We start from the raw sequence: 12,690 nt of genomic DNA on the forward strand, positions 1-12,690 counted from the left end.
ATAGGGAGAGCTTCACTAAGAGTCCTGAAAGTTTCCTGCCCATTTATGACAATAAGGAGCCTTACAACACAGCTTTGCCCAATCCTTGGTGTGATAAACTCAACGAACTTCAAAAAATGATAATTTACCGATGCCTCAGGCCTGATAAAGTAAGTTGTCATTGAGTTTAAAATTGACATGTTTTTATAATAGTTTGTTAAAAAGTAATAAAGGTATAGTATCACATCACTCGCAAGGAAAAAAAATTCAGTTATTTTAATTTGACTTTAACCTTTCTTCAAAGATTGAGCCGGCAATCAGTAAATTTGTGACTGACAATCTGGGAAAGAGATTTGTTGAACCACCTCCGTTTGACCTCAGTAAGAGCTACAGTGACTCCAACTGCACCATTCCACTGGTGTTCATTCTCTCTCCTGGAGCAGATCCTATGGCTAGTAAGTTTTTAATCACACCAGTTTAAATAGGACAATACATTTCTCTCATTTAGTACAAACACTTTAGGCTGGAATACATTACACAACTTTTCCAACCGCAAGTTCGTGGCCCCCCTCGGTAGAAATCACGGTGGGGGATCAACTGTCATAGCAAGAGACATTGAAAAACAGCAAGACATGACCAAAGACATCTATCTGACGCATATGTAACAGACAATTAGTAAACAGTAAAGATGGAATGCAGGATGTCCATGAACTTCTCCTTATTCTTCTTTCTTCAATTTACAGAATTATTATTTCTCAGATAGAAAATGCATCTGTGTGTTAATAGCAGAGATTATTTGATTACGTCTACAAGTAAAATCATAATTAGTTATTTTAAAGTCACTTGGGGTTGGCAACCCCTGGTGGAGATGTATAATATCAATTTCTTTAAGGTGTTAAACCTGTCAAAAACTACATTGAAACACTGTTTTGCCTTTTCCTTAGGTCTGCTGAAATTTGCCAATGATAAGAACATGGGTGGTTCCCAATTTAAATCCATCTCTCTGGGACAAGGCCAGGGTCCCATTGCAGTGACAATGATCCGCTCTGCCATGAAGGAGGGCACCTGGGTGTGCTTGCAGAACTGCCACCTGGCCGTGTCCTGGATGACCACTTTGGAGAAGATCTGCGAGGACCTCTCCCCGGACTCATGCCATCCAAACTTCCGTCTTTGGCTCACCAGCTACCCATCACCCATGGTACACATACTGTAAAACTCCTGAGTAGACAATTGTTTTCTTTGCTTTGAACTATAGTTAGTGTCTAATCAGTTCTTTACGTTCCTGTATGTTGAAGGATATAATTGATGAGATGTTTGCTCTGTCAGTTTCCAGTGACCATACTGCAGAATGGCGTGAAGATGACCAATGAGCCTCCGACTGGCTTAAGGTTAAATCTGTTGCAGTCGTATATTTCTGACCCCATCTCAGACCCTGAGTTTTTTGCAGCCTGTCCTAACAAAGAGCCAGTGAGTACAGTAACTGTTTGTGGTCTTATGTTGACTCTCCCTCATGTTTCGGATATTCAGTAAGAGTATTTTATTACTGACTGCTGTTGTGTAGGTCTGGGAGAAGCTCTTGTACGGGGTTTGCTTCTTCCATGCTCTTGTCCAGGAGAGGAAAAAGTTTGGGCCATTGGGATGGAACATTCCTTATGGATTTAACGAGTCCGATCTGCGCATTAGTATCAGACAGCTGCAGGTAAAGCACTTGAATGCTCACCACAGTGTCATTTTCAACCACATTATTTAGTAGTACTCTGGTGGAAATTAATAAACTCCTTTATCTTTCTAAGTCTAATTTCATAGCAAGCATTTTATTCATCCTAAATACATTTAAATAATATGTCTCATATTACATTTCTAACACTCAAGACACTAAGGGTACTAACTTTTGAAAAACTTCATTAGGGTCACAGTTGTTTGGTATTGTGGAAATTATATTATTATTAAAATTATATTTAATTTATGTACCGTTCAAAAATTTGGAGTTATTAAGATTGTATTAAAAAAAATTCAAAGAAGTTTGGTATCCTCACACAAGGCTGCATTTATTTGATCAATTATCATTACTATTTTAATACATTTTAAAATGATTTAAAATATGAAATTTATTCCTGTGATGGCAAAGCTGAATTTTCAGCATCATTATTCCAGCCTTCAGTGTGACACGGTCCTTCAGAAATCGTTCTAATATGATTTGATGCACAAGAAACAGTGTTTTATGTTTCTATCAATGTTGAAAATGATTGTGCTGCTTAATATTTTTGTGGAAACCATGATACAGAATAACAGCATATTAAAAATGTATATACTGTCACTATTCACTCAATATGTATTGTAATGGTTTATGCTTATTTCACTTGTTGTTCATATTATCATAGTTCAAAAATGAAAAATAATATTTTGTAATAAAATAATAAGCTTACACTTTATTTCAATGGTCCCCGTTAGACATTCTTTTGACTTTAAGTAATGTTGCACCTACATGTCAACTAACTCTCATTAGAGTATTAGTAGACTGTTAGGGCCAGGGTTAGGGTTAATAGAAGTTGACATCTACTTGTAAAGTTACTTAAAGTCAGTAGAATGTTTGTTTGGGGAGCATAGAAATAAAGTATTAGCAGATATTAAGCAGACAGTCTACTAATACTCTTCTAATACTCTAATGAGAGTTAGTTGACATGAAGGTTCAATGTTACTTATAGTCAACAGAATATCTAAAGAGGACACTCAAAAAAGTGTTACCAATAGCAACTTTATTTATATAGCACATTTAAAACAACACAAGTTGACCAATGTGCTTTACAATGTCACACAGAACAAAAAAAAGAGAGAAAAGAGCATCACATAGGCAACACATATAATAAAATTGTCACTGATTAAAAGCTATTAAAAACAGATGTGTTTTGAATAGTCTTTTAAAATCCTGTACAGTAACCAATATAATATTGAAATCTACACATACAAGTCATTTGAAAAGTTTCAAATGAAGGCATGAAAAAGTCTCCTAGACGGTTTAATGTGACCTTAATATAACAAACTATAACAGTTGAAATCTGTTAAACAAAGATTGGAAAAATGTATGTTTTTTATATTTCCTTTCTGTGCCTCAGCTCTTTGTGAATGAGTACCAGGAGGTTCCCTTTGAGGCCATCACGTACCTGACTGGAGAGTGTAACTACGGAGGTCGTGTAACAGATGACTGGGACCGTCGCCTCCTCATGACGATCCTCGCTGACTTCTACAACAAAGACATTATTGACCACCCACGCTACTCCTTCTCCCCCAGTGGCAATTATCATGCACCTCCAAAGTCCATATATGAAGACTATGTGGAGTTTATCAAGGTACGACTTTATGTTATGATAGCTGCTGACTTTGAACTAAATTCAAAGTCTCATGAAACAATGATAATATAATGCAGTGCATATGCTCCACAGAACCTGCCTTTTAACCAGCATCCCGAGGTGTTTGGCATGCATGAGAATGTGGACATCTCCAAAGACCTTCAACAGACAAAACTACTATTTGATTCCCTCCTCCTGACCCAGGGCGGTGGCTCAAAGGGAGCGGGCGGCTCTGGCGGGGACACCACTCTACTGGACATTGCTAATGACATCCTGTCTAAAGTAACTCATCATTCTTAAGATTAGAAATTGTTATTGGGATAAAAAGTTATTTGCATGTGTGCCAGTGATTTATTGACGTTCTGATTTCGGTCATGCAGCTTCCGAGTAATTTTGACATTGAGTCTGCCCTTGCCAAATTCCCTGTGTGTTATGAAGAGAGCATGAATACGGTGCTTGTGCAGGAGATGCAGCGGTATAACAAGTGAGTCCGCAGAGCTCATTTTAGATCAAAAACATCTATAGAAACAATTCTACATAAGTGAAGACGTTTATTCTATCATTTCTGTGTACTTTCTTCTCTCAGTTTGAGCAGTACTATACGTGTAAGTCTGCAGAACCTGATAAAGGCCATTAAGGGGCTGGTGGTGATGGATGCAGAGCTTGAGGCTATAGCTGGTGGTCTGCTGGTGGGGAAAGTGCCAGAAAAGTGGGCCAAATGCTCCTATCCCAGTCTCAAGCCATTGGGAAGCTATGTCAACGACTTCCTAGCCAGACTCAAATTTCTGCAGGTCAGTGATCACGAACAGACAACTCCTCACAGAGGCTAAAGGTATCAGACAACTAGTGAAAATTACACTGTAAAATTAGAAAGATGCTGTAAAAATGCTACAGTAAAAAGTTAAAAACATTTATTTAAAAAAAATATTAAAACGTTAATTGGTTTTAAGTGTAGGTTACCTGTAAATGGTTTAACGTCACATTCTTTCTAATTTTACTGTAAAATTATGTAAAATGTATGTTTTTTTTGCTAGTAAAAACTATTAATTGCAGTATAATTTATGGTTAAAAAAAAACGGTAAAACGACTTTTCCAGAAGTCCTTGCATTACACATAACATATGATTTAGTTTTTTATAAATATTTTGAACTCTGATTCATCACTTGGCTTTCTATTGTGCCACCTTTATTATTGTGGTGGTTATCGATACATTTTAGGACTAGAAGGCAGATTTTGGGAGTTAAAGTAGGTAAATTAACATTAAATTACATAATGAAATATATGGTTTTAAGTTGAAAAAAATATGTTTTACATTTAAAAAATGCTAATATTTTACAGTGCATGTTAAAATTAACAATTTGAGTGAAAAATTAAATTTGATAACAGCAGCAATCAGTGTCGCAAATTTATTAGCATTTGATTAGTAACAGAAATAGCGCAGAATTTTTCTTTCAATATACACAACCCTTAAACTTTCTGTTCGGATTTTAAATGTGATCTCATTTTTTTTAGACTCCAATGAAAGATTGCAAATAATGAATCTGTTCTCACTAAAACTGATATTGTAGAAAAAAGTTTTGATACTCGCCATTCAAAAGTTTGTGATCAGTTTATCTTTTATTGAATGGGGCATTCAGTTTATCAAAAATAATAGTAATGATAAAAGATTTCTATTTCAAAATAATAAAAAAATCATGAGAAAAATATTAAGCAGCACAGCGTTTTTCAACATTGATAATAATATGATAATAAATGTTTCTTGAGCAGCAAATCAGCATTTTAGAATGATTTCTGAAGGATCATGTGACACTGAAGACTGATGCTGACAATTCACAGGAATTCTGACAATTCTGTTTATTCACAGGAATAAATTACATTTAAAAATATAAATATAGCATATAAATATAACATAAAATAGTTTTTATCGTAAATCGTAATAATATTTCACAATATTTCAGTATTTATTGTATTTTTGATCAAATCAAGTAAATTGAATTTACTCTCTTTGTCATATTGTTTTCCAGGACTGGTATGACACCCAGAAGCCCCATGTATTCTGGTTGTCTGGGTTTTTCTTCACTCAGGCTTTCCTAACAGGAGCCTTGCAGAACTACGCCAGGAAGTACTCCATCCCCATTGACCTGCTTGGCTTTAATTATGAGGTATCCTCTACCGCAACTGTCTTTAGGCTGAGAGTACTTTCATCAGAAAGTAAATATTTGAGGGCTACATTTAGTTCTTTATTGCTTCAGGTTCTGCCATTCAACACCTCAGACTCATCTCCTGAAGATGGAGTCTACATTCATGGCCTTTTCCTGGATGGAGCTCGGTGGGATACAAAAAGGCAAGAGAAGCTTACATGGCAGGAAGATGCTGGAAATGTTTTGCTATATTTTTAATGAAATGTCTTCTTCCTTGCAGTGGAGTGTTGGCCGAACAGCATCCAAAAGTTTTATTTGATGCAGTCCCTATCATCTGGATCAAACCAAGTAAGATAAGAAATGTTATGTGATGATTATTTAATACATCTATATATATCATTTCATGCTTTTGTAGTTACTTTGCTCAGCAACCTCTCTAAACCTGTCTTTAGCGGACAAGAGGGGCATGGAACACCCCCACAGCATCTATGTGTGTCCCCTCTACAAGACCAGTGAGCGTAAAGGTACTCTGTCCACCACTGGCCATTCAACCAACTTCGTCATCAGCATGATGCTCGCAACCAGCAAGCGTCCTCAGCACTGGATCAAGAGAGGCGTAGCTTTGCTATGTCAACTAGATGACTGACACCGAACGAGCACTTTATTTACTGTTCCCACGCACATCTTTTATGATTTTCCACTGTGTCCATTAAAAATATTATCTCAGCAATTGGTTTTAAATATTTTTAACAAACACCATCATAATTTGATATGATTGTCCTCTTTGCATGTCATTGTGGTTTTCAAGTACATCTAGAATATCTACATTGATCTTTTATTCCGGGAGATCCAGACTGGTAAAAAAAAAAATTCAGTAAAGAATTTGAAAAAGATCTAAAACACTCTTTCAGTCCGATAATGTTCATATATTTGTTGTAGTCTTCTGTACTTTCCATAACTAAAAACATTATGGACACCTTGCATTAAAAGAGAAATCTTTCAAATCTACTCTGACTATTTCAAATAAATACAACTTTCGCAAGGACATTTTAATATTGTTTATTAGGATATATTATGCATAATTATAATTTTTTTAATAAACTTAAATGCTTATATTTTGTAGAAACAATTCAGTAGGGAAATACGCTTTAAACAAAACATTTCTTCATGATACAGTCTATATTATAATGTTTAATATAATAAAATAATTTCAACACGGGGAGACATTTTTATATATTTCAGTGTTATTTTAGAAGTTCTTGGCAATTGTTGTAGCTTAGTGCTTAAAATGGCATATTTTTTGCTTGCCTACAAACTGCCCTACATTACTGTACATTAAACATTAGGATGGAATGGAATAGGGTGGATTGGGAATATATTCTTGCTTTTAAGTACAAAGGAATATTCTTCCATTTTTTTCCTGTTGTGATTTAATAATTCATCAGTGTTAATGTGCATCTCTGGTGGGATTCATTTAATCAATGCACAGCTTCCTGTTTCTCTGAGAGTATGCGTTTTGTACTGTCCACTGTGAATATCAAGCTGTGTGGTGAAGGTTCAATTCAAATAGACAGCTGAATAGAAGAGAAAGCGTGGCCCATTGCATATGTTCCTAAGAACACCAATGCTGAGAACATGAACTCTCAGGTCAGCTGTCTGGTAGGGTAGAATTGCAAGACCGACTGTCACGCAGTGGGTGAAAAGCCAGGTGTTGGTTGGTTGGTTGGTTGGTTGGCCCAGGCCCCATGAGCAAGTATTTTTAACCATGCAGGGATATAAATAGTGTAAAGCGACCAAAAAAACAGTACAGATACAACTGCCACGACTGTTTTCAACATTTCCTGTTGTCTCAAGGTAGAATGAACATTTGCCTTTGAATTGTAAACAGATTATTCCTCCTGGAAAAGCTCTATAGAAATAGATTGCATGGGATGTGTTGCATGTTTACAAACCATTCTCAAAAGTAATTAGACAGTCATTTCAAGAATGAAGTTACCAAAGCAGCTAATTTTGATGTTAGGCTCTTATTATTCATTTTATATTCGTTCTAAGTATGAATTGGACAGTTTAATGAAACAACCACAGAGTTCCGTGTGCTGGTTACATCCTTTTGTAATTCAAGCCAGCTCAAGAGCAGATATTTTCAGCTTTGGCTATTGTAAACCAATGCTCGCATCGCATGCATGTTCAATACAGTCTCTTGCCAAAAAAAACTACTTAAAACATTGAATTCAAGAGTCAAACTAACAGAATGCTACTCATACTTTACATACTAGCCTATACAATGTTTTTCAATATTAGACCAGTCCGTTTATTGTGGTGCCAAATTTGAAATGACAAAAAAGATACTGATCAACTATTTTTTTCACGTTGTAAAGACAGAAAAAGCCATTTGCTGTTAAGTCCTGTGGTTTTGGTTGCCAAATTCGAGTTTATTACTGAAAGATGGAGGAGGTGTATGATGCTGCAGAGGATGACTGGGATGAAGATGAGGCCACTCAGTACATGATTGAACAGAGTCTATTGGAGTACAGCAAACATACGGGTTCAGCTACCAGGTACAGGTAAATCCCACCATTTTGAACGCACTAATAGTGTGTGTCTAATGATAGAAACATTTTGTTTTGATGTCCCTCCGCAGTGATCCATTAGACTTCATTGACCATGAGGAAATTTTCACTGCTATACAAGCTGGTAAGTGCTAAATCCTCCACAAATGTTGATGAGCATTTTCAGTGTTCCTCTGTCGAAGTTCTGGAGACTTTATGCCGTTCGTTGCATGTGTGATGTCAGGTAATGAGGATGCTTTGAAGGTCCTGGTGCAGCGTAAGGAGGCTCTGTCGAATGCAGACAGCAGGGGCTGGATCCCTTTGCATGAGGCAGCGGTGCAACACAAGAGGAGCATTCTGGAGATCACTTATGCAGGTCCATGAGATATATCTACCTCACTAAACCACCCCAAAAAACACGTTCGAATTATTTCTTAATGAGAATTCCTCATTCAGCATCTCCTCAGGGGTCAGGGCAGTGCCGTACTCTAAGAGGGGAGACTCCGTTGTTTCTCGCTGTTGTCCACGGTCTCCGAGAGAATGCCACATTCCTGCTGCAGAACGGTTGTGACCCTGACTGCAAAAACGAGGATGATGACTCTGCATTGGTTGCAGGTGTGGAACACAGTGCTATTTTTAGCATACTGTTTTCTTAGTAAGCACACATTTAAGATTAGAACCAAAAGACACTCTTTTTTTTAGACAAAGATTTAAGTCGCATTGTTGTTTTAATTCATCATGTTATACTGATAAATGGCATACAGTAGTGTGACATGCAGTTCAGTGTATTCCTTTAGCACTAAGTAAAGTTTAGCACCCAAGACGAGGCTAGGGATGCACAATATATAAGCCAAGCCATACCATACCATTCCATACCGGAAAACAGTCGATATTAGAGATTTTTTTTTAAATTATTTTATTAATTTGAATTAATTAAATTGTGCATACACATTTCCTATATTTTTACATTTAGATGACCTTTGCTGTCATCTAACACTCACTTAAAGTGAATATTAAAAAAAACACTAATAACACTAATTTAATCAATTTAAATTCAAATTATTATTTAATTTTAAAAGTGTGATCCACAGACCTGAAAAAGTAATGTACATTAAAACAAGGTAGGCATTTCTATAATGAATATACAGTTATACCATGCTCTAAAATATTTAATCGGGTACAAATTGTGAGTAAATTTTTTTTTTAAATCCTGATCATTGATACTTTGAATATTGTTGTGGACAAATTGAGGGCCTTGGAACGGTTGAAAACAACTGATGATTTTGATTTTAAAATCATGATTGATTTGAATTTTTAGTGTTTTATTTTAAATTTATTTAGACAAATAATATAATATAACTGTTATGAAAGCCTGAGTGAAGACTGGAGTTAATAAAAAAATATATACAACATGAAAACAGTTATCGGTATTAGCCTGAATTTTAACATCATTGCATAAGAGACGACAGACTATATTTGACACAATGACGCATTGAACTGACTTTTGTCCAGCCGTAAAGAATGACCAGTATGACCTGGCTCTGCTGCTGCTACGCTACAATGCCACAGTGGACCAAAAAGGAAGTCTTCAAAGAAGTGCTCTGCATGAGGCATCCGTGCTTGGCTTGGATAACTTTGTATACCTGCTCCTACAATCTGGCGCTGACCCAAATGCCATTGATGTCTGTGAACACACTTCTTTAGGACTTGCGGCTCAAGCTGGACATTTTAACGTTGTGGAGATTCTACTTCAGAAAGGTGATTTTGAAATGTACTTGATTCAGTGTTTTTTTTTTTTTTACTGCTACTAAATAGATAATAATAAAAAATATAATATTAAATAGTTTAGATAGACTGTTAAATATTCTATCTATCTATCTATCTGTCCATCCATCCGTCTGTCTGTCTGTCCGTCTATCTATTTATCTGTCTGTCTATCATTGATCACTTTTTTAATAATATTTAATAACCCACTCATGTTCAGGGGCCAGTGTGTGGTCCAAGCCTCATCTTCCAGGTTCAGCCTCAGTTTTATTCGATGCTGCGGCTTCAGGAAACCCTGATATCATCTCACTGCTGCTGGAGTATGGAGCCGATCCCAACGTGCCCACCAACACAGGCCATCTCCCCATCCACCGTGTAGCCTACCGTGGGCATCTACTGTGAGTAACTCACTGCTGATGTAGTGCTTACCCTTGATCCAACCAGAAAAAAATCTGTTTGTGTCTTTCATAGAGCACTGGAGCAGCTGATCCCTGTGACTAAGAAAGAGGTGATCAAAGAGAGCGGCATGAGCCCGTTACACTCCGCCGCTGCGGGCGGTCACTCCCAGTGCCTGGATCTACTCCTGAGTTACGGGTTTGACCCTAACTTCATGTTACACCCCAGAGTGCGCAGAAACTATGAGGACGAGCGCAGGTCAGCGCTGTTCTTCACTGTAACGAATAGTGACGTCCAGTCAGCGAGGCTGCTTCTGGAGGCCGGAGCCATGCCCAATCAAGACCCAGTCAACTGCCTGCAGGTAGCCATGAGACTGGGCAACTACGAGCTCATCAACACTCTGCTACGCTACGGTTCCAACGTAAACTACTACTCCCGTGTCAACACCACCCACTTCCCTTCCGCCCTTCAGTACGCTCTAAAGGATGAGGTGATGCTGCGCATGCTGCTCAATAACGGTTATGACGTGCAGCGCTGCTTTGACTGTCCGTATGGACAGGCCTCACATGTTCCCGTGGATTATGAGGGCTGGAGCGCCTCTGTCATCAAAGACGTGGTGGTAAGACCAGTTGCGGCTCATTTTTAAGCTGTGTCTGTATCAAGGAAAATGATCTGATGTTGTTGAAGGAATAATTCTAGGATCTATGATCATTTACTCACCTTCATGTCATTCTAAACATATACTGTAAACTACCGTTTAAAAGTTTTGGGTCAGTAAATCTTTTTATTTTATTTGAAAGAAAGTAATACTTTTATTTGGCAAGGATGCATTAAATTTAATAAAAGTTTCAGTAAAAAGACGTTTATAATTTGAATACATTGTATCAAAGAATCCTGAAAGATATGTATCACAGTTTCCATAAAACATATTAAGCAGCTCAACTGTTTTCAACATTGATAATAATAATAAATGTTTCTTGAGCATCAAATCAGCATATTAGAATGATTTCTGAAAGATCATGTGACACGGAAGACTGGAGTAATGATGCCGAAAATTCAGCTAAACCATCATAGGAATAAATTACATTTAAATATATTACAATAGAACATTTTAATTGTAATTCTGCTGTATTTCACAATATTACTGTTATTAATATTTTTTTATCAAATAAATGTAGCCTTGGTGAGCATAAGAGACTTTTCTCAAAAACATTAAAAAATCTTACCAACCTCAAATGTTTAGAGTATGACTTTCAGTTTTCTGCTAAACACAAAAGAAGATATTATGAAGAATGTTTGGGCCCAAACAAAATTATACCCCACGGACCATCAACAAAAACAAACAAAACAGAAAAAACACAGAAAGAAAGTCATACATATTTGTAAAAACACGAGGGTGAATAAATGATGACAGAAGTTTAATTTTTGGGTAAGTCTAAACTTGTTTTTGTGCAGTTCTGTGAGGTGATCACAGTGTACTGGCTCAAGCACATCTCAGCTCAAGTAGTGAGAATCATGTTGGATTATGTTGATCACGTGACTCTCTGCTCCAAACTGAAGACTGTTCTGGTTGAGCAAAAACAGTGGCCGGAAATATGTAAGATTCAAGGTGAGTCTCCTGTCACATCTTGAGATTGAGATCTAGAAAACCTTTAACATGGAATTCTCAGCAGGGCCGGTTGCATAAACTGCTAAGACTATACAAGTTAATCATAATTTATTTTTAAAAACTGTTCATAACCTTTTAAGTCTTTATAACTTTTAAAGTTACATATTGGTCTAATTTGATACCAAAATGTCAAACTGATTACCTCTAAGCAACAGTTATTAAGACACAGTCTTAATATAATGGCTATGTTTATGCAACTGGCCCCTGATGTAGGCTATAGATTTCAAATGTGCTGTTATACTTGTCGTAAGTGATTACGTAGATTGAAATGCAGCATATTACAAAATATATTTATGTATGTTTTCTGCTTTCATCAGAAAACGCTCGAAGCCTGAAGCATCTCTGCAGACTGAAAATTCGGGATTCATTGGGTCGCTTGCGTCTGAGGGCTCCAGTTTTTATCAGTTTCCTGCCTCTGCCTGCCAGTCTCAAAGACTATATTCGCTTCAAAGAGTATGATGTTTACAGTAGAGGAAGTATGGCAGAATAAGAGTAAAACTAGATGGATAAATCTGTACATGAGGTGAAATATTCGTTTGTGTTTAAAAAAAAAAAACTCCAGATACATGGGGCCACATTGAAAATCTGTGATTTGAAATTTAATTTAAATTTAGAAAGACAGAAGTTTATGATTTTGGCTCATTTAAAACTTGAAACGGTTTCACTTTATTTTGATGGTCCCTTCAACGCATTCTGTTGACTAAGTAACTTTGCACCTACATGTCTACTAACTTTCATTAGAGTATTAGTAGACTGGTAGGGTTAGAATAAGTTGGCATGTAGTCGCAAAGTTACTTATAGTCAGTAGAATGTCTGTTGGGGGAGCATCACAATAAAATGTTAGC

The 12,690-nt window shown here is 36.7% G+C and overlaps 2 protein-coding genes across 2 annotated transcripts in view; both read left to right on the forward strand.

The window, feature by feature from the left end:
* Positions 1–6,473, forward strand: part of dnah12 (dynein, axonemal, heavy chain 12) — a 29,789-nt gene extending 23,316 nt beyond the window's left edge. Inside the window, exons 61-73 of the mRNA XM_056246387.1 lie at positions 5–149; positions 284–434; positions 924–1,177; positions 1,306–1,446; positions 1,541–1,678; positions 3,093–3,326; positions 3,420–3,608; positions 3,707–3,810; positions 3,913–4,117; positions 5,351–5,488; positions 5,579–5,670; positions 5,748–5,815; positions 5,920–6,473. Coding sequence (XP_056102362.1) covers positions 5–149; positions 284–434; positions 924–1,177; positions 1,306–1,446; positions 1,541–1,678; positions 3,093–3,326; positions 3,420–3,608; positions 3,707–3,810; positions 3,913–4,117; positions 5,351–5,488; positions 5,579–5,670; positions 5,748–5,815; positions 5,920–6,113 — 2,053 coding nt within the window. The 3' untranslated portion in view covers positions 6,114–6,473. The remainder of the gene's footprint in view (positions 1–4; positions 150–283; positions 435–923; positions 1,178–1,305; positions 1,447–1,540; positions 1,679–3,092; positions 3,327–3,419; positions 3,609–3,706; positions 3,811–3,912; positions 4,118–5,350; positions 5,489–5,578; positions 5,671–5,747; positions 5,816–5,919) is intronic.
* Positions 6,474–7,221: 748 nt separating this feature from the next.
* Positions 7,222–12,362, forward strand: asb14b (ankyrin repeat and SOCS box containing 14b). The gene is made up of 10 exons (XM_056246390.1): positions 7,222–7,321; positions 7,913–8,025; positions 8,109–8,161; positions 8,261–8,392; positions 8,473–8,631; positions 9,529–9,774; positions 10,001–10,178; positions 10,252–10,795; positions 11,632–11,785; positions 12,163–12,362. The coding sequence occupies exons 2-10, from the start codon at positions 7,913–7,915 to the stop codon at positions 12,333–12,335; spliced, it is 1,752 nt and encodes a 583-aa protein (XP_056102365.1). The 5' UTR covers positions 7,222–7,321; the 3' UTR covers positions 12,336–12,362.
* Positions 12,363–12,690: the final 328 nt, after the last annotated feature.

This window comes from Rhinichthys klamathensis, unplaced genomic scaffold (assembly GCF_029890125.1).
Source record: "Rhinichthys klamathensis goyatoka isolate OS25496 unplaced genomic scaffold, OSU_Roscu_1.1 h1tg000037l_1, whole genome shotgun sequence".
NCBI classification, from domain to species: Eukaryota; Metazoa; Chordata; class Actinopteri; order Cypriniformes; family Leuciscidae; genus Rhinichthys; species Rhinichthys klamathensis.